The sequence below is a fragment of the Drosophila santomea genome, chromosome X, assembly GCF_016746245.2.
Source record: "Drosophila santomea strain STO CAGO 1482 chromosome X, Prin_Dsan_1.1, whole genome shotgun sequence".
Classification (NCBI taxonomy): Eukaryota; Metazoa; Arthropoda; class Insecta; order Diptera; family Drosophilidae; genus Drosophila; species Drosophila santomea.
Genome location: NC_053021.2, coordinates 8,018,327 through 8,043,612, shown reverse-complemented (window position 1 = coordinate 8,043,612; position 25,286 = coordinate 8,018,327). Strand labels below are relative to the sequence as shown.

The window sequence follows — 25,286 nt, the reverse complement described above, 5'->3', positions numbered from 1 at the left end:
AAATTTCAGCACGAGTTCGTAGCCGTAATCGTAGTCGTAATTGTAACCGTTAGCCGTAGACCGTAGTTCGTAAGCCGCGAAACGCAAGACCGCAATACCGTACCGTAACCCGTAAACCGTGACCCGTAATCGGAAGAGCGGCGACGAGTGGCGATGCGAACACTTACGCTGAGATCGATGGACTGCGGCGGAAAAAGGTGGGCGCGCTATATAACTTTAGCGCAGACTCGAACCCGAATCCGAAACCGAGCCGGAGAATTCTCTCTTTCGAAGTGTCCGGTCCGGGCGAAAAGAACGAATCGAATCGAATGATGCTGAATGAAGACATGCATAGCCAGAGAGCAGACGGGAATAGGGGAGGGGGCGAGAGCTGCCCAAGAGAGAGCAAGAGACGACTGAGATGGAGCAACAAGTGTACGCGTGGCCGAATGACGACAACGGGTTTAATTGATTTCGATGTGTGTGTAAGCAGAGCGCGCGCCTAGTTTCTATTTGTTGTTGTTGCCGTTCTTGTCCGCACTGATTGCAAACGCAAATTGATAAAGCAGCCACAAAAAGAGAGAAAGGCAAGAGAGAGAGAGAGAGAGAGAGAGAAAGAGACAGAGCCGCGGTATCAATATTTAAATCAAAAGATCGATCTGCAACCTGCACATTCCCATCTTCATCTTTTTTCGCTCTATTTCGCTCTTCGGGCCGCCGCTGCGTATGCGCATTATATTAGAGTGGACCTCTTGCATAATTTAGGGCGTTTAATCTACAACACTTAAGAAGACATAAATTAAAAGAAATTTTCATTGCAGTATAATAATTTTTGTATATGTGAACTGATTATTCAGAACTAGGAGACATCGTGTCGTATGGGTAATTTTCTTTGACTTTAGTTTTCCCAATTTTTTTTATTACCTACAGCGGTCCATCCCAAAGTGTGTAATTTCATGTTTGGCTGCGATGCGTGGCTGTTAATTAACACTAGACAGCACACGTTCGCTTTGCGGTCACTGGCAGACAGTCAGGGCCACTCTACAGAACGGAGTACCAACATAGGTCCGCACATACGAACGCTGATAAGTAGACAAACAAACGAGTGCCAGAGATTGTACACTAGAAAAAAAGTATCAACTATGCACTATGTTCTATATTGTGGCGATAAGCTACCCTTTCGAACGTTATGCAAGTAACTACAATGACCCCCATTATTTTATGATAAAGTTAAAACTTGTAAGCACTTTCTTTTTTTCCAGTGCATTTGTGTAAATTTTTCGCTTGGGCGCAAACAACTATTTAGCAAGTGTGACCAAAAAAGGCAAAGCTTAACACCAACAAGTTTTAGTTTATTTCTGGGTAATTTAATCTCATCCATTAGATGTCGTTAATTTGATTGCTATTTGAAAAACAGAAAAATAATCTGCTGTCCCATTTTAACGCACTTTTTTCCTTATGTTTCTCGTCATCTTCGGGCCTTAAATGCTATTAAATTCTCGTATGCAGCTTTAACGGTGAATTTTTTTCGAAAACGAAATTCGTTTGCCCCAAATTTGGTCACACCAGAGTCACGCGTAACGAAAGGGGCTGGTGGGGTGTCGCTTTGGCCCCACAAGTCAAGTGGAGTGGCTCAGCTGAGCGTGAGCTTGAGCGTAGCGGACATCTGTAAAGAGAGCAAGCGCTCTCATTTTCCGAATGTATGCGAAGCACTCACGAAGCGAAACGACAAGCGATCGTGCCAACAACAATAACCGTATCAGCAATGGCGTTAATTTCTTATTGGTTGCCGATGGCCGTACAGTGGTACAAAATAAAACAGAACGGTAATATTATAAAGGATTTTGAAGGTATTTGATTAAAACTGTTAATGGTGTAATTTAGCAATAAGTTATTGTATACAAAATTTCGAAATGGCTAGAAGGTATCTTATAAATTATGGTTTTAGCAGGCCCACTGTGCCAAAACCAAAGTGTTGATAAAAGTTAGCAACAACTATAACAGTAACAAAACAAACACGGCGTACAACACATGTAAATTGTTAACGCCGACGTCACCATGAAAGCCAGCGCAGTCGCAGTCGGCAGAGCCTCTCGACAGAGCAAAGAGAGCACGCGCACACCTCAAACCATGTTATCAAAACAAGAACAACAACTACAGTAACCACAACAACAACCAATGATGATAGTTTTTTTTTTTTTTTTTTTTTTTTTGATATTTTTCGGCTTAGCATTGAAAATGATCGAGGGGAGGGGGGCCAGCCAGAGGATGTGGGGAAGGGAAAAAGTGGGAGCGTGTATGCGAAGGTAACATGAAAATAGAGCCACACTCACGCATACGCACCTAATAATGCGCATACGCAGCGTTGACGCCCATTTTTTTATGCGCGTTATCAAAGAAAATACATAATAAAAACCTGAATATTTACTTTTGGCGCTTCCTTTTTACTAGGAGGATAAGAAAAAGGCAGACGATCAAAACAAAACAATTAATATGTAATTTAATAATGGTAATAAAGCAATTTGATTGCCTTGAAAGCGAACCAATTTGAACAATTTTATTGATAGCACTAGACAATATCAGAAAACCTATTCCACTCCAAGTTTTCACACCTCCAAAATGAATTCTAAATTCCTTAGATTCGATTGGGGATAGTGGCACTAATTGATCCCAAATCGCAGTGCGTAAGCTTAGCCCGATTCGCGCTGAAATTGAATTAATACTTAACATATTTAATGACCACCTCGCACATTTGTCACTCGGCGATGTATAATTTATAACATTTTGTTCGTTGACAGAATAGCTCCCCTCGAAAGCCCAAAAAAAATTAAAAATGATGATTACATCTCGTGTATTTGCTGATTGTTGTGTTCGCTGATTGTTGTTGCTGTTCCGATGAATGTATTATATTATACCCTACTTTTAGTGCGTGGCGACCTTAGCAATGAACACAGCCAGGCAACAACAGCAAGAACAACGATCATAAACCAACAACCACATACAATATACTCGGGTATTTGTCAAGGTTCAAGGTTACAACCTGCACTTATTAATACGGTTTATTGTACTTTTGTTTCATCACCTGCATCAGTAGTTTCAGTAGTACAACCAACAAAAACAACTAGCCGCAGCAACAACGACAAAACAAAACAACTACAATATTAGCTACTTGACCTGCAGGAGCAATTGGCTTCTATAATTATTTATACGATGTTTCATTTGTTTCGGAATTTTACCAGTTTCCGAAGTTGCAACGAAAAAAAATATATGCATATAGGGAAAATAAAGCACTGTACCAGAGCTACAGTAATAGGCGGAAAACTGTACTTAATCTTAAGGGATTTTGCGTTTATTCTACTAAGAATGCAATCCATGCTATACAAATATGTTCTGTGGTCCGGAAGTAATAAATAAAATTTTATATAATTTTTTTTTAATTGTAGGGGAGAACTACGGTTCTAAATTTCGCCACACGAACCCCACTGTCTGGACAGACACATATTTAATTCGATTTGACGCGCTTCGATTTGTTTCGATTGGCACTCTAATTAGTATAGCTCCAAAAACCGAAAAAAAAATGTTTTCACATCCAACGGATGCTGTACATTATGCGATGTATCGCATGAATACATATGTATATACGTAGTCCAATATCTTAATCATGATAAATGCCTAATCACGATCTCGGACGATTTATTTCGTATCGATTAACGTGATTCCTCCTCTCCTTTTCCCTTTTTTTCACTACCTATCCAAATCCCTTCTGACTGGCGACGCCACGAATAAACGCTAACCACAAAGGTAAATAAAAGAAAAGTAAAATGCGTACAAAAAGCGTTTCAACCATATTGGTCAAATTTTTTTGGTTAAAGAATTTTTTCCACAGCGGCACGTTGTTGTTTTTAAGCTAAATGGTTAATTATTTTGAATAGTTGTATTAGTTGTATTATATTAACACAATTAAACTAAGGAAAATGTGTGCTTCTTTTTAGTGAAAGGAATATCGAAAAAACAAACCTTTGAAATGAGAATATCAAACATGAAACCATGAGAATATGCTTGCTTTTGCCGTTTGAAATTGTTAGCAAATCTTTTTTACATTTTCGGTAAACAGTATTAGTGTTTTGTACAGCAATAAAAAAAAACGAAACACCTGACACGAAATGTTATTGAAAACGTTTTGCCTATGGCGCTTTTTTTACGGCGGCTGCTGATCGTAAAAAAGTTAAATCAACAGACAGAAAACTCGCAAAAATCAAATTGTTATTCCCCTGTTGCACGTACAACAATTGGTAGAAACAATAACAACGCCACTGAACTTCAAAAGACACACAAAAACAACAATCAAGGAAAAAGAGTTTAGTGCTTCTTTTTTCGTCGTTTTATTGTTGTATTGTTTAATTAATTTGCTTAAATTTGTTGTAATTGCTTTGCTGACGCTACATTTTGATTTAATTATAGCAATGGCAAAAGCAGTAGCAAATATCACGCATACGCCGCATTGGCCGTCCAGCCATCTCAGCTGTTAAACGCATGCTCACTTAACAGTGGCCGAAAGGCAGTAACAGCCACGTTAACGTTCGCGTTAACGTTAACAGTAGCCGTCTGTTTATATAAAATGATAAATGAGAAATGCTCGTTGTACTAATGGCCGTTTATCGCAGTATTACAATCGGATTAGATCCGATTTGTATTGATAGGCAATATTTAATACTTCGATAGCAGCCCAACAATTTACGGAAATCCTTCGGAAACACTTAAAGCATCAACAGACCGCATAATTAAAGGTTTCAATTATTGATAACAGTACAATTTGAGCTGATTACTTCGGTTCAATGCAAAAACAAGACACACTTGTATTTAGATCGCAGACATACATAATTAGGTGGGTAATTCTGTGAAACTAAACTCTGACCACCTGCTTCACATGATCAACGTTGCTTTGGAATTTTTTCATTTCGAATGAAATTAAATTGTAGAAATTGTATTTAAGAGGCAAGTGATCGTTTATTTCGTATGTCCATAAAGAAATATAAATAGAAACTGAAGACCACATCGCTGGCCAATTAAAAAGAATCACAGCACATATTAAAAGGCCATGAAGGAGCACTTGAGAACCCCTGATCTTTAGTTCCTTCCCATGTTCCATGTTCCCATGTTCGATGTTTTAAAAATTAATCTCACTTCTGCTTCTTCTTGCACTTAATGGGAATTATTGCGCGTGTCTTCTAATCGCCAGTTTCAATTTCTTTTTCATAGATTATGCAAACGCACTTGGACACAGACACAGCGATAAGGCGGGGGACTGGGGTAGCAAAGGCAAGGTAGGTGTTCGAGGGAACCACCATATCATATCATATCAGCGCATACCATCATAGCGAAATACTGAGAGATGGGCGACTACTAATTCCCAATGGCGTACCCCCAACATTGAAGGCGCGAGAGAGATTGGCAAATTTGATAAGCGCTCTGCTCGGGTTTCGCTCATATTTTCATTTATTTTGTTGTGCTTCATATACCGAACTTCCGGGGGATCTATGTTTATTTTCGTCGACTATAGCGATGTACATCTATGGCTGTTGTGGGCGGTGTTTCTGGGTGGGTGTTTGGGTGTTTCTGGTGGCAGGCGCTTGTTTTTTGGCATCACGTGGATGGTCGGGGGTTTGATAACGGGGCATGACAACACCTTGGCCCTGGTTTATTTTGGCCACAGCAGCAGAGCAAAATGGTTGATTATCGTGGCCGCACTACATTTAATCATATGCAAATGGACCACGCCCACTGGGAACTTCATGGGAAAAAAAAGGGGAGAGAAAAGCGAACGGTAATAACAAAGGGGCAAAATATAATTTGCATTTGCGCGTTAAATTGATTAGCATACCATCTAGTTGCGGGGATTCACTAAAGATCAATTAAAAATAGGCTTTAAAGTAAGCAAGCATTTAAAAGGATAGCTATCATTTATTATGTAATTTTTCATTTCGTTAAAGTAATGAAGCGGGAAAACATTAGCTTGAAACCGAAAAGCAAAATGAAATACTTGATTAACAATAAATGATTATATAATAAATTGTATAAGCTGTGCAATAAGCTGATTGATCAGCATTTTTCTACATATTTAAATGCCGTAAATATGATTAGGTTAGCAAAAGAAATTTACCATTTACCATGGTTTATTCGGCTGGAGCTTAGAACTAATATTTTGCGGGTAGAGTTCTCTTCTCGTCGATAAAAAAAAAAATAAAGAGAATGGACCGAGAAAAATGTGTCTAAAACGAAGAGTAAATTAATCAAGAACTGAATAAATTGCTGTTAATTGATGTATTTGAGTTTGGTTTGCTTGTCGTGCGTTTTCATCAATTCATAAGACCGAATGGATGACTAAACTTCCCAGCAATGTCACGAAATGCGCTAAATAATACATTTCTCCAGCCCCTCTTTTTGCTCTATCGTCTTCTATATACATATATCTCAGTTGATCTTCTTCCGTTCATACAGCCTTCAAATCTTTCATCCCAGTAGTCTTATTCTTATTTTCTTCTGCCTCTGCGGATTTTCTGTTTTTTGCCTGCTTCTTTCTTTTTGACGCTGTGCGATTTATTATTGTTTTTGTTTACACACATCACCATATAATTCTTAACTTGAATTCTCCTGCAGAATATCAACAATAATGGGATACACGGCAGAACGGCAGAGCAATGAGTGTAGTCATCATAATTCGTGGAGCACATATTTCTTGCATTTCCAAAAAATGAAAAGCAATATCAAAATACATAAGTACAAATGTATGCGCCAGCGTTTTATGAACATTCAAATTATGGCTGGTATGAAATAGCAGGAACAATAAAGGAAGTTCTAATTTTTGTATGAATGGCCGTTTTATTTGATTTTATGAATGAAAAGCAGCGCAGTTTCTAAAACATTTGAATGATGAACTTCGTGCAGATTGTCGAAAACAATTACGGAACAATCAAAGACGAAGAAAGTGAAGAAACAAACGGTCGAAATGAGAAGAAAAGAGCCCGAAGAATTGCGAAGAAATGGTGAGCGCGTCAGAAGAGGCGGACAACTGAGGCACGCGCATGTCACGTGACTTGGGCCAAAACAAAAAGCCAGCAATCAGCAAAAACAAAAAAATAATACAATATAATATAATAAACAATAACAACAGCAACAGTAGCGACCAGGCAAGGCACTCACAATCGACCTAAACATACACACAAATATGTACATATGTATGTATGTGTACACTCTTCAAGATGCTGAACACTGTGCTCAATCGCGATCGTCAATCAAAAAACCGACATCATCGAAGCGCCAAAGCAAATCGCAGTGTTCGTCATAGCTGCTGTATCGCATGTACTCGTTTTCTCACTTCTCGACAGCAATTTTCATAGAATTCGTAATCGTAGCTCGTAAGTGTTATACATACACACATACATACGTACATACGTACAGATGTACATATGTATATTTGGCAGTGCCGAAAAATCGAGAGAATCGCGAGACAGCCGCCAAGCGAAAGGTAAACAAAATCTTATCAGACACCGCTCACGCCCAGCTCATAAAAGATACAGATACATTCGGCGGTGATCACATATGTACATATGTACAAATGTGTACATTAGACGTCTGCGCTCGCGAATTTCACAACACAAAGCGAAAAAGCAACAAAAACACGCTCAGCCACAAAGTAGTATGTATGCCAACGACCTGTGAATGCCCTGCGGTTTCAAAGAGCATTCCACTGGACTCGTAAAGCATGTGTACATATTTCCGTATATAAAAGTGATCACAGCTATAAGGAATCTTCTAAGCTAAACTTACAATATGAAACTACCTATATTCAAAACTGATTAATTTTAACTAAATTGTGGAGAGCTTAGGTTTATATTAGGTGCCTTAATATAGACTTGATATAGCATTGTATTAACTGCAATACCTTTTCCCTAATAGCAGGGTATTCTTAAGTCAACCTTGACCACTTACATTACCGAAAACGGCTAGACCGATGGCAATCGCTAAGCTGTGCGTCTGCGATTTGCCTTGCCAAGAAAAAAAACATAAAAAATTGAAATAAATAAAGTAATTGCAAGACTTTTGTCTGATCGCTTCAAATATGGTATGGTGTATGGTGTGTATGGTGTGGTCTGGTCTTGATGGGTTTTTGGGTTCTCTGATCGTTAAACCCCGGCCGCAAACCGTCATCGGGTATGCGAATACGAATGCGAACTACGATCTGCGATCTGATGTGATCTGGTTTGATGTGGATTGGTTTGCTTCGCCGAGAGTCGGGAACCCTATTATCTCGCAGACAGACCAAATGGTAATAGTAGTGCTGTCTGCTGCTGCTGTAGGTGTAGCCCTAGCCTTAGCCCTCTATCTAACTAAGCCCCCCATGGATTATTCATTTGATTCGAAAAGCAGCGCACTTCCCAAAAACGGGTGCTACACGTGTCGCCGCCGCCAGAGGTCGCCAGCACAAAGCCCCCACTTCAAGGCGGCAGAGCATAAATTCTAATAATCTCTTACATAAAACGATAAATACAAAAGGCAAATATTTACGCAATAGAGGAACACAACGGTCAGGGGAATTCGAACATACGAAATACGAATAGGAATACGACTACGACTACGAATGCGACTACGAATATGAATACGAAAAATAGTTCAGTTCAAACAGGTAAGTTTCGTTTGGGTCTCTCGCTATTTGTTCTTTATCTCTGCGATTCTGTTTTCTGCTGACCCCCGGATGATAAGATCTTTTTGGTTGTTCTATTTGCTACCGGTAAATACATGGAGTCTCGGGTTTCTGGGGATAGTAAAAGGTATGGTAAGGCAATCTACAAAGTATAATCATTTGTATTATAACCAACAGGGAGTTAAAAGTAGTTTGTTTCAACTACAATCTATGGTAGTAAGTATTACCTACAAGCTCTACGCTTTTCAACACTTTTCGCACAGACTTAGCACTGCATTTCGATAAATCCGTATTGAAAGGCATTAACTTTACTTGAGTTTTTCATAACCAGCTATGCAAATGTTATGATAGTGTTATTTAGACAGTTTGAGCCCATTCATATTCAAATTAAGCCATTTTCGACTCATGTGAGGATCACCATAGGGCCGGAAAACTCGTCTAAAGCGGCTCTAAGTTGTTATTCCAATTGTGTTACTTTTTTTAAGAGACCCCTTTTCAGTGTTATTATTATTTTGATTATTTTTAATTGTGTTACCCTTTTCTGCTGAATGGGTATGAAAAACGTTCGTTTAGCACTTAAATAATGAAAGTAAATAGACAAACAAAGATTTCAAATGCGTTTCTGGCTCAGTGTCGCCACCCACACAACAAGGCAAACAAACATTCTACGCCCAGCCATCCCGCTCTAACTTCAATTAGAGTCGATGGACCAAGACCGCCCCCACACTCACACACACACTCACACACACACTCACACACACACTCATACACACACCCATCTCACACACTCCCCACTTCATATTTGCCGAAGGCTGTGCGTTGGACCCCTCCCCAAATTTCTATTATATTTGGGGCTCGTCAACCAAAACAGAAAACGCCAAGACAACAAGACAACAAGCCGCACAGCCAATGTACACAAATAATTTGGATGATTTGTGTCTGTCCAAAGTGCAAAAAAGTCCGAAACGCAGGAGAAAAGATTCGGACGCGAAATTCAGGTATATTATCTGGCAGGTGAGAATCGGCGATGGTTTCGGCATTTCCGTATTTTCTCTTTTTGCCAAGAAAACACTAGTTTTGTTGTGCTGTTTTTTATTTTTTTTCTTTTTTAAGCTAACAAACACCATTAAGTGTTAAAAAATTTCAATAAATGCTTTTCAGTTACATAAAATCGTACGTTTTACTTGAATTATACTAACTGAAGACAAGTGACAGTGGATGCCGCTCAATTGGTAATTACATTTTTATCTGAAACAATAATAAAGACCGAATTCTAAAAATACTACGTAACCTGCAAGTGATATGTTCCCGTTTCAATTGAACAATTTGTTTGGTGAAAAAACGAGAATGCCGTTTAGTCACGTTCAAGATACGAATTTTACAAATGTCAAGAGATAAACAAACATGTAAACAGAGAGACATTAGGGAAAAGGTACAAAATACAACACCGAGCCGGGCCTTTTATGATTATAACGAGCGTTATTCGCTGCAAGCTATCATTTCTACTTCATTTCGCATTTTTCTTGCCGAGTATTTGTCTCATTTTTTTTTTGTTTACCCATTTGATGTCGGCAATGTGAATGACACACGAGATGAGTTCAAGGCCAGCATATTGGATAGACAACAACAGAATATTACAGATATTAGCAATAAAACAGTGATAAAGATATGCATTCGCAATAGGAGAATATATAAGCATCGTTTTGGGTATTATTATCATAATAAAAAATAAGAAGAAAAACACATCATGTTCCACCAAGAACATAGTTATCTAATAGTTAACTTTTAAGTGATTATGGTTCTATGAAAAATACAAAATAAAAGGAAACCTCCTCCGGTGATCGTCAAATCTTAACTCTTATTGAAATTACTCAGTTTGGCAAATAGAAACTTGGTGAAATTCAAGACCTACATTGCAAAGTAATAAATGGCATGAATCGAATCACGGTTTACATCCCGATTCATTGGCTCCATCCAATCGCTGATTATAATAATTCATAAATTAATAAATTAATAAACGTTCGCGACGCAGTGTCGATTGGTGCCAGTTGCTGACGTCACGGCCAAGACAATTGATTTGGGCTGATATTCCTTCGCTTGGAGTGCCAGAAAAATCAGAGTGAAAATAAAACCGCAACTCAAATATCGACAGTCGGGGTCTATAGCCTGACAGCGTTTTATCAAAGGGTTAAACTGTTCAAAATGCGGTCAAGACAATCTTAAATAAAAAAACTCTTAACTGTGCGGACTTTTGAATGCTCTGAACGGGTATAATGCAGTTTTAGTTCTAGAACTATGGGTGTTTACCATTAAGTGCCTTAACTATCTAGTTTTAGTGAAATATCTCAGACAACTTTTAGTCATAGAATATTCTAGTCAGATGGGGGAATTTTATGTTTTATTTCACAAATAATTAAACCCAACTACCTGTGTAATTTTGTATAATGATTCATATTTCAAGTTAGTTAGCCAGTTATTGGAATTAAGTACGAACTTTTCCAAATAATTAACGATCAGGTTATTTTCGTGCCTCTGGCTATTGAGTCAGTATTTATGAATAAAGATATAAATAAGAAGAGCTGACAGATCATTTATCATGATTGGAATTTCCATGGATGCACATCGGATCGGATATGATCACGAAACGCACTGTATGTGCGCTACTAGACTTCCAATTTACAATTACCGACCTGCATAACAAATAAATTGCTAACGCTAATTTCCATTCCGGCGGCCCACTCACTTGCGAAACTCCCCACCTCATCTCATCTCACCTGGACTCCTGGCTCCCCGCCCCGCCTCTTCACCCTCTTCACCCCTTGGATGCATTTCGAAACCGGCTATCGAACGGGGGACTCACTCGAATGACGACTGCCTCGTGTACGTCACAGCAAAAGCCGGAGAAAAGTTTTTCACTCTGCGGCATTTCCGGACAACCCCCCTACACTCGAAAAAAACAGTGTGCAGTACGTTGGATCATATTCATTTGATTTCTGGTTGGTAACAAAATGTGGTTATAGATTATACCAATGTATTTCCTATTTTGTTCAAAAGCTTCGACCTCGACTATAATAATTAGTTTCCCCTATAATGTAGTAAATATTTTTCCCAGTGATCTTTTGAGCCAATTGTGTTTTGTAATAGAGTATGGCGATTGCGGGACGCAAAAGGGCAGGGGGAGAATGGGCTATGGAAATCAAATGGGAAGCCGGCTTCTGGTCTAGATCAATTTTCCAAGAAACGCTTTGCCAGGCGTTGCGTTTTGACCTTAGACAATTGTTGGCTCGCGTTTTTCTGCTGCTCATTGCAGTGGAATAATCTAGCAACGTAATGGAATTTAATGCCATATCGAATGACAACAATGGAGCGGAGAATTTTAGATGAATGATCATAGAGTACTTGGTTATCTAATCCACACGAATGCATGCATGAATGAAAACATCTCAAAATGCTACATTAAGAAGATGTGTACATTTCTTCAATAGTAGGTCCTTACATGAAGAACGTATTAAATTAAATATTATAAAATAAAGGAACTATTTTAAAGGGATAGATTTTAAAACAAAACAAGGGTAGTTAAACTCTACAAGAAAGAAAAACCAAACTGAATTTATGTTTGATTGTGGGATTCCCCATATGAATATAACGAAATGCTCGCTCTTCGCCAGCAAGTAATTATTAATGCAGAATGCAAATTCAAAGCATTCATTTAATTACTGCATATCGCATATGTACAAGTATATTCTGTGAATTGGGCCAATCGTCGGTGGCATTAATATTGTTCTCACGGCCGTTCATTTGTTCACTTATTTATTTCATTTACTGAGAATTAATTGTGAAATGCAGCTGCCGAGGAGATGTTCGAGCGGCAAATGTCCTGGGTATAAATCGCATATGTATATTTATTTAGGTATGTTGATATATGACTCATTCTTTGGCAATTTCAATAATAATATCCGGACACAATACGGTCCCACTAATTTCGATTTGCTTTGGATCAAAAATTATGCCCCCATAAACGCTCTGATTGCATTTTATTGTCTCCTGTTTGTCGCCGTGCTTTAATGAAAGCGCCGGGCCACACACAAAAGCAAACAGAAAGCCCCAAAAAACCTGGCAAAAACTCATTTAATGGGGGCATAAATAAATTTCGGAGCGGACTTATCGGCCGACAGGCATTACAATATCTTTATTTCGATTTTTCACTTGGCTGGCAAAGGTTTGTTTTTATTTTTTTTTTGTGTGGTAATTATAAAAGCCAAACCGAAGAAATTCAGGTGGAGGCATAAAAAAGGTTGGTCAGATTTGGCCATCAATAATGATAGTAATTTTAATAAAAAGTTTTGGCGCCCTTTTCTATCAAATTCTATTTTGTTTTTTGAAAAAGGTAAGCCAGTTATTGGGAGGCTTGTAGAAAAGCAAATTCTTACTTCAAACTTGGGGCAAAACGCTTAAATTTCAAAGCCCACAGCTTTCGTTTCAAAAACAATACTATGTTGTATTTTTACGTTAAATTGTTGTTAACAAATTCCTAATAAATACGTATGAAAAGAATGTTGTTTTTACTTCCTGCTCTGCTTAGTCAACAAACCATTTCTTTAATAACATCAATCAACAAAACGTGATGCTCTCGCCAAAAAAAAATTTTAATCATTTTGTTTTGCACGAAAAGTTTATTTGAATGATGCATTGACTTCGGGTAAATGATGAACTTGCTCCACCTGCTCCCACCCATATGTATATACATATATTTTATATCCCCCTTCCAATCATATATCCACACATATTAATATACATATGTATGAATATATGTATTTATGTATATGCGTGTTAGCGTCGCAATAAGAAAATAATTGAGGTGGGTTCGCAAAAAATGGCCAAATGATTCATATTCATCGACGTGGATTTACCCTTTTGGTTAGTATATTTTACGACAATTTAATGAATTTTATAAGGAATCATGTTGATCAGATAGCTATTCATTAGACAAAATACAGACTTTAATTCATTTTCAAATCAAGAGAAAGATATACTTAAGATAGCACTTTGTACATATTTAATCACCATATTCTGAATCCTGAATTGCCGATTTAAATAGAAATAAGTTAGCTATAAGTCGCAAACAACTGAATAAATAGAAAAACCCTTGAACTTTTTAGGTATCGGACATCCAAACGAAATATGAAAAAAGAGACAAACAAGAAAGTAACTTGAAAAGTGATTGTCATTGAACATTTTTGGGTGAAAGCCGCAGAGAATTGGAGAAAAAAATTGAGAATAGAGAAAATTAGGGGGAAAAGGTGCGGAAAGAGAGCACCACCACATAGGGAAGGTATGGTATTAGGTATTTTGTTGATTTAAACTCAGACAAACAACGAAGTTGAGGGCAAAGCGGAATGCGAGCAAACTATAATAGTGTCGCATCAACAACAACAACAATAACAACAACCAGAGCAGCAGCAGAAGCAACAATAACAAATGAAACGATTTTCATACATAATTAAATTGATTAACTAAGTTGAAATTATTCAAGTCGTTGTGCCTGTTGTCTGTCGCCGCCGTAGCTTTGCATACCAAAATGAAAAAATAAACAAATTCGAAAAAAAACAACCTGTAGCCAGACGACTAGCACAACAAAACAAAACAACAACTAAGGCAATGGCAATAGCAACGAGAGTAGCCGCCCAGCGACGACGATCATTAACTAATCTAGAGAGCAGAAAATTATATTAAATTAACCAATAAACAATTGCTGACTAAGTCAAGTCACGAGACTTTCGATGCAATCAACAGACAGACAGACAAAAACAGCGGGCAAATAATGTCGAAGGAGGCACAAAGTCCACTTAATTTACAGTCAGCATCCTAGGGCTTCCCAGCTGGACGAAAATAATCCGAATGCAGCATGGACAGCTGGGATGTGGATACATACAGTGGTCAGTCGCTAAGCGAAATCACTGCTCATTCGATGTATTTAATTTACAGATTTGTTAAGAATTTATTCCAAGCTTTTCTTGCTTTGATGGCATCTTTCATCTTTGGATGCCAAAAATTCTTGAAAAATAATTGTAAGAACAAAATTATCACTGTATCCTGCTTGGTTCAAACCTGTTGAATATCTTCTGTTTTATATGTATATGCAAATTACAGAACGCCATTAACCACTGTACTTGTGCGTCTCGCTGCTCAACAAGTGCAACACTTTGTTAATTTTGTGTCCTGCCACTTTGTATTGCCATTGCCATTTCCATTCCGCTTTCGAGTGGGTTTTCCCATCTAAAACAGACACACCCTCGCGAAAGGAAACTATATACACATTAACTGAGTTTTCCAGCAGGTTGCCAAGGAGCCGCGACCTTGTTGGAAAAACATCCCATTCAATTCAATTCAATTCAATTTGATTATATGGGCATTAAGCGGAGCAAACAAATGGCTCAAGAGAGCGGAATGAAATGAGACAGTTCAGCGGGGATGGGGAAGGGGAAGGGTGTGCTCGAAAGCCGGAAAAATTGGTTGGGAAATTGAATACCGGGCAAACAGTTGAAGGAAAAACTTGACAAGGATTCGCAAGATGTTGCCTAGGAGTTGGAGCTTAAAAAAAAAACACTTTCTACTTGCCTTGTTCATAGAGAAACAATTATGAAAAGAATGTAAAAAAAAGAAGCACATGTATAATAACAGTGATAACTCGTTAGGCGCAACTTGAAGTTTAAGTAATAGGGAATTTTAAGTTAGAAAGTGACAAGTTTGTCAGGCAGTGTATCTTATTGGAAATTATAGAGCTGCAATTAAATGAACAATAAGAGATACCCTTTTGATATACAGAAGGTGCCACTTATTGAGGACGCCCTGTACCCGCCCATGTCAGCATACATAATACATGCTTGTGTGCGTGCGTGTAAGCATAAATGCACGTGTGTGTTGGTACACGTGCGTGGCTTTCAATGTCGCAAAGTTTGTGGGGGCCAAATAGTATTTTCCTTATTGTTTTTGTTGTTCTTTTAAATGGCTGATATCGATAGAGTATAATCGAGAGTGGGCGACCAAATGTGGGCGGTGGAGGGGGTGGAAATCAATCAAGAATTATTTGTGGGGGAGCAATAATTTTACCCAAAATATGTGTACACCTTCGGGCGGTCTATTTTTGTTTGCCATCTATTTGCGTCAAGTGCCCACGAACAGTAAGAAAGATACAAATAACACAAATAGCAAATTAACTCTCTCAAAGATCTACTGAATGGACACAAAATAAGCTTCTACATACATTAACTATCTGGATAACCAAGTAGCGCTATTTATCAGTTATAATAAACTGTCTTTAAAATGAGCTATTTCTGTTGTTATTAACATTTTTCAGTTTAAATAGGAGCTAGGCCCTTATCTAAGGCACACATACATACATATGCATATATACAAAGGTTCACCACCCATTATTTTGCAAGTAAACAAAAACAGGTTCGAATAGAGCCAAAAGAAATGCGTAGCAACATTCCAATGTCCAATGGAAACAGTTATTAAGAACCATATGACCAAGTAATTGATTATATTAACAAGTTAATGCTATCTTAATTAGAGGATATTGAATTGGATGAGAAATTCTTATTAGAACCTAATTATGTCATTTAGGATATTTTAATATATTCCAATATAAATCGAGTTTATTGTAATGTCATATTCAGAGACCCAAGCGACGATAGGACATAATTTCAATTACAGAAATTCGGATATCAAAGTGGGCAAGGTGTATTATTATTGCTGTTTGGCGTATCTAAAGTTAACAAATCAAAACAAAAGAGAGCAAAGAGAAGTGGAAAGCACGGAGTAAGGGGCCAAGGGGTAAGGGGCAATAGAGAGTGGGGTACAAACCTGTTCCGCGGGCCGCGTAAGTTGTTGTGGTTGCCTGCATAGACGCCGAGCTGGAGCCCGGCGAGGGGGCGGGGGTCAGTAGCGGTACGGCCGAGGGTCCAGCGCCACTGGTTTTTGTGAATTTCAAAAGCATAGTTTTGGTCCGTCGTCGTATTTGTTGTTGTTGTTGATGATGTTGTGTGTCGTATTCCTTGATATTCTTATTGTTATTGTTGTTATCGATGTTTGTTGTTGTTGTTGTTGCTCGCCGGGGGAGCGTTAGCTGGCTAACGGGACACACTGAGAGTCCAAGTGCCCAAAAAGGCTGCGACTTTTGCCTGCGTCAACGCTTCTTCTTCTTGCTCTTATTTGCCGTCTTCTTCTTCTTCTTGCCCTGTCTATTTGTTGCTATTTTTAGCAACAACAATTCCTCCTCCTTTTTCAGCTCTTTTTCGCTGTCCTCTTACTTGCTCTCTTGCTCTCCCTCTGCGTCACTCTCTCTCATTCACTGGATTCCTGCTCCTGATGTTTTTTGTTTTATCAATTATATTACAGTTACAGTTCTTGCCTCTCGCTCACTCACACATTCGCGCTATCTCTGTCTCTTACACGAGTGGGTGCCTGCACATGTGCATGTGTGTGTGTGTGTGTGCCTTGCTCAATTGTTATTGTTGCGTGGCCAAGTGTTTTGCATGGTTTTTTTGGTCGCACTATCACTTGCATTCAATTGCTTAACAATGCCACTGTTGCACGTTAACAAAAAAACACTATTTTGCGCACTATTTGCGGACGCTGTTTCTATTTGCTTCTTCTATTTTTCAACTTGTTGCACAGAGCTGCCAGACCAGCCACGTATGTTATCGACATTCCTCACTGTTATATCGATAACTGGTTGGTGTCTTGACTAATAGTATATAGTGTAATGACTAACTTAACTATAAATTCACCGTTGACCCGGGCTTAATTTTAATTAATTGCTATTCTTTCATGACAAACTTGATGTGGTAAAAAATAATCAACATAACACTTCCATAACTTCATAACTTCAATGCTATTAATAAAATAAATATATGATGGTTGGAATTAATGCTAATTCCAAGTGGAAACTAATAGTTTAAGCCAGGACTCCAATTCAGGTTCGAGAACTTGAAAATAAATTTCCCAAAATTTCCCACAGTGCGCTATCGATTTTTGATCGTTCGATTGCCGTTTCGATTGCCTGTTCTATCGGTCGAGCGGGCACACTGGTTCGCACGTGTTGCGATTTGCGTGTTTTGAGTATTTTATTTTCTTTCGAGCTTTTCTCGCGTGGATCATGGGAAAATTCCGGTCGAAGCTAAAGCGCCATGGCAAGGGAAAGACATGGAGCAAGGGCCAGTCGGCCACCTCCAATCCCGACCAAATGAAGCACCGTCTAAAGGCCAAGTCGCGGTTCTTCCAACCAAATTTGAGTTTGGGTGAGTTGTTACTTGCCACCTTAAATTTCCACCTGTAACCAAATTCCTTAAAGCTGCTGCCACGCCCACCGGCCTCACCATGGAGGCGGTCCACAAGCATGAGCAGCGACAGGCCTTCAATGCGGAAACCACAACGGTTAACGATGTGGCCGGCAGTTTGAAAAGTTTCAAACTGGATGACGATGATGACGGAATGTCCGGTTCCGGCACTGCACCCACCGGCACCTTCAAAACCTTCCAGACCTTCGCATCCAACTACAGCACCTGCAGTAACACAAGCTTTCGTAAACTGCTCACCGGCTTCCGGGCCTCGTCCGATCTTCACAAGGAGATGCTGGCCATTCTGAGCGCCCTCACCGAAATAATCCACGAGAAAGGCGGTGGCGAGTCATCCACAGAGTACTTCCTGCTGCTCATGGAGCAGATTGAGGCCGCCACCGAGGAGCGAGACATTGTTGCCGGCGTGGCACTGCTTGCCATGGGCATAAAGTCGGTGCCGGCTCCGGTTCTCAGAAAGCGATTCGCCCAGACCGCTGCCACCATGCAGGCACTGCTCCAGCGGTTCATGGAGGCCACTAACCAGTCGGTCATCCGATATGTAAGTGCAGAAGGGGTTCATCAGAAAGCTGGCTAATACATATTTAACGTGGTTGTTGTTTTTCCGTTTACAGGTAATCGGCTGCCTTTCTGTCCTTCTGCGTGCCCAAGATTACGCGACTTGGACGTACAGCTCCACGTTCCAGTACTTTGATGCCCTTTTGGCATTCAGCATTCACTCAAAGCCGAAGATCCGCAAGGCAGCCCAGCACGCAGTTGTCTCTATTATTCACGGTAGCTGTTTTATGCTGCCGGCGATCAAATCTGATGACAATGAGGAGGATACAGCGGTTGAGCAGCCAAAGGTTAAGCACCATCCGGCTAGCAGCCGCGTGACCAAGTTCTGTTTGGCTCAGTTCAAGCCGGAGGTACTGGCCAATGCCCAGACGACAGTGCTGCACACTTTGGCGCTCCTTAAGGACACACTATCCGGTTTCAAGACGGAGGACATACGCAGTGTCTGCGAGCATCTGCTCTCCATTATGACGGCGGCCAATGTGCTGGTCAGAACGAATTGTTTCCAGGCGCTGCACGCCCTCTTCCTCACAAGGAGCCCCAATTTAAATGCCGCACTGTGCGCCAAACTACTGGCAGCGATACACGAGTACAGGCCGGACAGAAGCGACGTCCGTCAGACGATTGCCTGGGTGACGGTCTTGAAGGAGGGCCACCTCCATTTGGCGACCCTGCAGCTGGATCTTTGCATGCAGGCCTTGCCGCGTCTGATTGATGTTTGCACCACGGATCTCTGGCTCTCGGACCGAACGGAGCTGGTTGTCGGTGTCTCAAATTGTATCAAGGAGCTGCTGCAAGACTGTGTTGCACGCGCTTGTGCTACGGATGAGGATGCGCAGCGAAACAGGCAAAGTGTGGCCAGGATACTCGGTTCGCTTCACAAGGTGCTAAATGCACCTTTCGGGGAGATCTCCAAATACGTGATCCTCATCTTCTCGATCGTCTTTGAGGCCTGCGGAAAGCGATTCGGGTGAGTCTGCAATGATTGTTTACCTGTTTAACGTCTAAAGTTTATTTTGCTTTCAGTAAGGAACTCACACCCTCACTGCTGACAATCTCAAAGCGCTACGACGCCCAGAGCGCACATCGTCTGCAGATCGAGCACACTTTAATCAGTGCCATCAAAGCCTTGGGACCCGAACTGGTACTTACGGCAATACCGCTTGCCGATGGCAAAGGCGGCATGCAGCTGGAACGTTCCTGGATGCTGCCCCTTCTCCGCGAGGGAGCCAACGGTGCCAGTCTGCAGTTCTTCAAGGAGAAGATTGTACCACTGGCCATGGACTGCCAACAGAAGTGGAAGGAGTTCACCGAGGCAAAGAACAAGTCGTCGTCTCACATTTACGAGCTGTTGTGCTGTCAGTTGTGGGGCTTGTTCCCTGGCTTCTGCCGTCAGCCTAGGGATCCGGACTACTTGCGACAGCTAGCTCCCACTTTGGGTGCGGCTTTGGAAAAGAACCCGGAGTTTAGGCCTCCTATTTACGATGGTCTGATGGAGCTGCTCGGGGACAACCAGAGCGCGGAATGCCATCTGGCAATTGGATTGTATGCCAAGAACTTTTTGCCTCGCCTATTCAATATCTACACACAAAAACCGAATGGAACTTACGAAGCCGATCAGCGAAAGCGTGTCCTGGATGTCATCCGTTTGTATATCGCCCGGGCACCCGCTGATGTTCAGCTACAGCTCTTTGAGAACGCCCAGGGGCAACTGGCTGCCAGTGCTGTGGCCAGTTTTGAATATGATGCTATGTTTGATATTAACGCTGCAATTGTGCGCGTGCAAAAATGCAAGGGAATCGAAGCTTATTTCGAGAAGTACATGGCTCCCATTTTAAGGAACGATAAATCGAAATTGGTCGCTAAAGATGAGCAGAAACTGAAAAAGCAGCAAAGGAAGACCTACGAGTATGTACTATTATTGATAGTTATAGTCACATTGAATTTCACTTATTCGCTACTCTTTTATTGCAGACTCCTGCGCGAACTGATGACCTCGGAGCTGCCATCATGCCAGAAGTTTACCCGCAAGAACAGCATTGTCCTGCAGCAAATCCTTCTCGAAGCTTTCAACACCAGCTGCAGCGTTTGTCAGGCATCGCGATTGTAGTAAGTTAAAGGGCCACAAGACCGCCAGAATGTAGCTTAACCATCATTATTCACCCATCAGCTGTCTGAAATCCTTGATGGACTGCCGCAGCAATCTGTCGTACAATGACCAACTTGTGATGAAGGCCATTCCAGAGGCAGTGCTTAACTATAAGGAATTCTCCACTCGCAAGGAGCAGGTGGCCGAGCAGCTAATCAAATCTATCACGCAACTTTATCAGGATGCGGGCAAGATCAACGACTTTGTTGATATCCTGACGGCAGGATTTACCGGCGATGAAACGCTGGTGACGAACACAATTTTGGCCTTTAGGGCTGTGCTCCAGCAGCAGGGTCAACACTTGACGGTGGCCACTTTGGAGTTTGTCCTGCAGCAGGTCTCTGTGTTCCTCGTCCAGAAGTCACGCAACCAATCGGAGGCAGCCGTAGCCTTTCTGATAACATTCATCAAAGTGATGCCCATAGCACTGGTGGCCAATCACCTGGAGACGATTGTGAGCAATTCCACTGATTTAAATTATCCACTTGATCTGACTAATCGGCTCTTTCCCTTCAGATGCGCTCCTTGTCGGCCATGACCAAGGATACGAAGCGATACTGCCGTATCCAGATCGGTTATTTCCTTAAGAAGCTCTGCAAGCGCTTTACCACCGAGGAGCTGGCCCGCTTTGTGCCCGGCGACGACGAGGTGACCCATCGCCGGCTCAAGAAGATACGCAAGCAGATGCGAAGGGATACGCGCAAGAAGCAGAGCGAGGAAGCGCAGGCGGATAGCTCCGATGACGAGCTAGTCGGCGGTCTGGAGCAAAAGAGCTACACGTAAGTCATTTCTGGTCATCGTAATTACCCAAAGAACTTCACAACTTCCGCCCACAGCATTGATGATATCCTGGCTGACTCCGATTCGGATCTGCCCGAGGACATGGACGCTGAGGACGAGGGCGGAGCAGCCGCAGCTAGCAAGCGCAGCAAAAAGGCCAAGCAACAGAAGAGCACTTATATACGCGAGGATCCCGATGAGATAGTCGATTTGGCCGATCTCAAGTCCATTGGCAATGTGCTGAGTAAGTTAAATTCATTTGAAAATCGCGCAAATCATCATTTGCTTTTGCCCCATTCCAGCTAGTGGCTCCGCTCAAACGGCCGCCACTGTCAAGAGCCTAAAGACGAAACCCCAGCTGCCGAACGGTGGCTTCAAGACTGCTGACGATGGACGTCTGATCATCAGCGATAAGGCTCTTCGCGGCCAGGGTGGAAACGATGAGTCCGATTCCGACTCGGATTCCGATGCATCCATGGCGGATGGGACTGTAGCCAAGGAGCCAAAGGCAAAGCGTGGAATGGAAGACGATTCCAGCGACGAAGATGAACTGCAGCAGCAGCAAGCGACGGGCGCCAAGCGGACACGCAAGGGTGGTGATGCAATGAGCACAAAATCGGGCAAAACCACCGCAAGCAGTCGCTATACCGCCGGTGGCAAGGGCATCCATCGACAGCTGGCAGCTGGAAACTCGGATGCCATGTCCGTGAAATCAGGCAAATCTACCAGCCGGACAGCGGGCACTGAGTACAGCAGCAAAAAGGCCAAGGGCGATATGAAGAAGCGCGGACAACTGGATCCATATGCGTACATCCCACTCACTAGGAATAACCTCAACAAGAGGTGGGTATCTAAATATTTAATATTATTGCTATACCCGTCTCTATCTAATGTTCCATCTCTCTCGCCCCCAGAAAACGTTCAATGAACTCGCGAAAATTCAAGAGCGTATTGCGTGGAGCTGGCGCTGAAACTGGAGGAGGCGGCGGCGGCCGGGTGTCGAAGAAATACAAATAGGGCAGGCAATCAAGCTAACTAACTGACTAACTGGATCGTAAAGCTATAGAGATATAGAGATGTATAATAACACCGGGATAGTGCGGTCTGCTGATAAGAAAGCTAAGACGTTGATGATAAATTTCCCCGTTACTTTGCTTAAATATATAAATATAATTAAATATATATAAGCATGTGGAGACGTTGTAAATGCCAGAGATAAAAGAAAAAACAACAACGGAATAGTCATGTATTAAAAGAATCAGGATTTTTTTTTGTTGAGCTGCAAAGACTTTGAATAAAGAATTTCTAAAGCATATTACTTCGAGGTGTTACGGAAACAAGAGCAGTTACGTTAAATTAAACCCAAACAAGACGTTAAATTAAACCCAAACAAGCTTTATATTTATTTAAAATATAGTAAATATGACTATTTATTATTGCAAATGCCAAAGTCCAAGTACAGGTTAGTAGAACAAGCAAATACACACTGTCTGATAAATCAGCCAGTTAAGTTACTCTACACAATGAAAGTCTTCAAATGAGATAATGCTAGGCCCATCCTGTCGGTAGTCAAACGCTGTTTTGAAAATCCTTTTCAATGTGGGTCCTGCTCCATTCACCGAGCGGATCCAATCCACTCATTGTCTCCTCAATGAAGTGCATCTTATTCTCGCTATCCACCAGGACAACAGTGTGTGTCCGGCTGCCGTATGCATGATCTTCGATATGAACATTAAGGGCACTCAATCCCTCGCCCCAGTTGGGTGCACGTCTCTTCAACTCGTCGTCCGGCCAGAATTTGTGCTTATTCCGGAGCAACTGCATCAGCTGGGCGGATAGAGTCTCCACGCTGGATGCCCCATGCGCCTTCACGATCGCCTCGAACTCCTGTTGGCCATGTCGAACCTTCTCGAACGGAGTGTGGGGCAGACTGTTGCCGAATCCGTAGCACTCGCCGTTCTGGAAATCCTCCACCGTGGGCGGCACATTGCTCAGTAGCTTCACGCGGGCAGGCTGGGATGAAGATCTGTTGAAAACGAGGTCATGTGGTAAGTGCTTTCTTTGTATTCGTACATATGCTTTGTTTGCTCATTTATATTTGTCATTATCTCGATTTGTCAGGTTTAGGAAATATAATTTATGGCCACTCATCGCTAATGTTATTGCATTTTAATCAGGAATTATTCGTATAATCGCCTGATAAAAGCAACATAAAGCTATATATTGTACTATAATGCACTTTCTAATAATGCTCTTTCAGTGATTACTTTCAATATATTAACTAATATATCAGGTTATTCTGAAAGGGCTGCAGACTTACCCGATTTCGATGGACACAAAGTTGAAGGCGGAGTACTTGGTGCAGTCCTTGAGCAGGCTTCCGTTGTAGTTCAGGATGTTGTGCTCCTCGTCCGCCTGGGTGACAAAGTCCGCCACAATCATGCCGCGCCCTAGTAAGAAATGTTCGTTATTCGATTGTCCCTTACTCGGATTCGTATTCGGATTCGGGTTCTGATTCGGATTTGCATTCGGATTTGGATGACGGTAGCTGTTGGAGTTGGTGGGCTTGGGGCAAAGGTTAATTCCGATGCTGTTGCTGTTGTGATTATGCGGTTGCAAAATGTTCTTGTGCGCTTCAAACAGAAAAACAGAAACGAAGAAAGTTGTTTTTTTGTTTTGCTTTGCTATTTCTTTGGTCGCTTTTGTGAAAGTTTTAGTTTGAAGCCAAATGGTAGGTGGATGAGTGTGCGTGTGTGTGTGTGGGTTAGTAAATGGCCTAAATGGCCCAAAAGGGTTTACCAACTGCATCGCGCGGCTTCGGCTCGCCGGTCAGATTGAGCAGGGCGCCCACCTTGAAGAAGCCAGCGGAATGGCCGATCGCCAGCCAGGTTCCTCCCTCGCGTCCGGGTTCCAGATCGATACCTGAAATGGGAAAATACATAAATATTTGCTCAAGTTGATCTATACTTATAAGTAACATGGTTTTAAATCCAGTTAAGCTGCTGGGAAAGTGATCTAAAGAGGGATACTTTCAAATGAACTGCATTTCATTGACTCTCATGTAGATGACATCCTAAAGGATGCAGTTTTACAGAACCAGCTTTTAAGGATTATACTCCAACTAACCATAGACATCCAAGGGCATAAACCCTCCACTTACCCCCGTAAACATGGTCGACATTCGCCCACTTGGCCGCTGACTGGGTGGCGCGGGCGAAGAACTCGTCCCGATTGGAGGCCAGGATGAGCTTGTAGCCGCCCGGCTGCGGATTGGAGTCCGCACAAAAGAATATCACGCACATCGTCTATATCCTATGGTGTATATCGCTATGGCTGCGATGTGTAGTGCGTAAGGGTCGCGGGACAACTGCGGATGGCGTTTGAAAAGTGGGCTTTAATCTCGGTGGGGTGTCCGTATCAAAATGGCAGGTGGTTCAGCTCAGTCTTCTCTTTGTTACTTTGTGGCAATGGAACTACTACTACGTTGGTTTTATCACTAAATAGCCGTACGTACAGCTGATATACAGTCTTATCCGTTGTTTGCGAGCCCAGCTAATCTAAGTGGTAAATGTAAATGGTTTGGATTGGCGGGTGTTTTCCTGTGAGCCGTGCCTCTATATCGTATCTACATATTTACGGGGCAAAAAGCATTCCCATTATCGCAAACAAAGCAGTATTTTCTTAAATTTCAATGACGGGGTTCGCTTGTTTTGATTTCTCTTTTGTTTTTTTTTTTTCTTTTTTTTAGCGTTGCCAGCTGACG

At 41.5% G+C, this 25,286-nt stretch overlaps 3 protein-coding genes across 6 annotated transcripts in view; 1 reads left to right on the top strand and 2 right to left on the bottom strand.

The window, feature by feature from the left end:
• The window catches only part of LOC120457107 (AF4/FMR2 family member lilli), a 37,858-nt gene extending 20,489 nt beyond the window's left edge, over positions 1–17,369 (bottom strand). Inside the window, exon 1 of one of the 2 annotated variants that reach the window (XM_039644314.2) lies at positions 16,547–17,369. In XM_039644314.2, coding sequence (XP_039500248.1) covers positions 16,547–16,679 — 133 coding nt within the window. In that variant the 5' untranslated portion in view covers positions 16,680–17,369. The remainder of the gene's footprint in view (positions 1–16,546) is intronic. The other variant, XM_039644316.2, reaches the window with a different exon arrangement.
• Positions 17,370–17,740: 371 nt separating this feature from the next.
• On the top strand, positions 17,741–22,838 carry LOC120456636 (RRP12-like protein). The gene is made up of 10 exons (XM_039643559.1): positions 17,741–17,982; positions 18,036–18,580; positions 18,654–19,564; positions 19,621–20,502; positions 20,569–20,703; positions 20,765–21,197; positions 21,260–21,522; positions 21,580–21,767; positions 21,826–22,366; positions 22,438–22,838. The coding sequence occupies exons 1-10, from the start codon at positions 17,841–17,843 to the stop codon at positions 22,538–22,540; spliced, it is 4,143 nt and encodes a 1,380-aa protein (XP_039499493.1). The 5' UTR covers positions 17,741–17,840; the 3' UTR covers positions 22,541–22,838.
• An 86-nt stretch (positions 22,839–22,924) lies between these two features.
• On the bottom strand, positions 22,925–25,257 carry LOC120456641 (transport and Golgi organization protein 2). 3 transcript variants are annotated; one of them, XM_039643565.2, is made up of 5 exons: positions 25,038–25,257; positions 24,684–24,890; positions 24,323–24,445; positions 23,844–24,156; positions 22,925–23,549 (listed from the first exon to the last, which is right to left on the bottom strand). In XM_039643565.2, the coding sequence occupies exons 2-5, from the start codon at positions 24,823–24,825 to the stop codon at positions 23,093–23,095; spliced, it is 1,035 nt and encodes a 344-aa protein (XP_039499499.1). In that variant the 5' UTR covers positions 24,826–24,890; positions 25,038–25,257; the 3' UTR covers positions 22,925–23,092. The 3 variants fall into 3 exon arrangements, with proteins under 3 accessions (XP_039499499.1, XP_039499498.1, XP_039499500.1); XM_039643564.2 differs by having other exon boundaries at positions 24,684–25,257; XM_039643566.2 differs by having other exon boundaries at positions 23,844–23,973; positions 24,684–25,256.
• Positions 25,258–25,286: the final 29 nt, after the last annotated feature.

Excerpts from the sequence above, each read along its gene's own strand:
- LOC120456636 (XM_039643559.1), top strand. The coding sequence starts at position 17,841 with ATGGGAAAATTCCGGTCGAAGCTAAAGCGCCATGGCAAGGGAAAGACA. Across the intron at positions 17,983-18,035 it reads CCAACCAAATTTGAGTTTGG|CTGCTGCCACGCCCACCGGC; the intron begins GTGAGTTGTTAC and ends AATTCCTTAAAG. Across the intron at positions 21,768-21,825 it reads GTCCATTGGCAATGTGCTGA|CTAGTGGCTCCGCTCAAACG; the intron begins GTAAGTTAAATT and ends GCCCCATTCCAG.
- LOC120456641 (XM_039643564.2), bottom strand. The coding sequence starts at position 24,825 with ATGTGCGTGATATTCTTTTGTGCGGACTCCAATCCGCAGCCGGGCGGC. Across the intron at positions 24,157-24,322 it reads GAAGCCGCGCGATGCAGTTG|CGCACAAGAACATTTTGCAA; the intron begins GTAAACCCTTTT and ends TTCTGTTTGAAG. Across the intron at positions 23,550-23,843 it reads TTTGTGTCCATCGAAATCGG|ATCTTCATCCCAGCCTGCCC; the intron begins GTAAGTCTGCAG and ends CGTTTTCAACAG.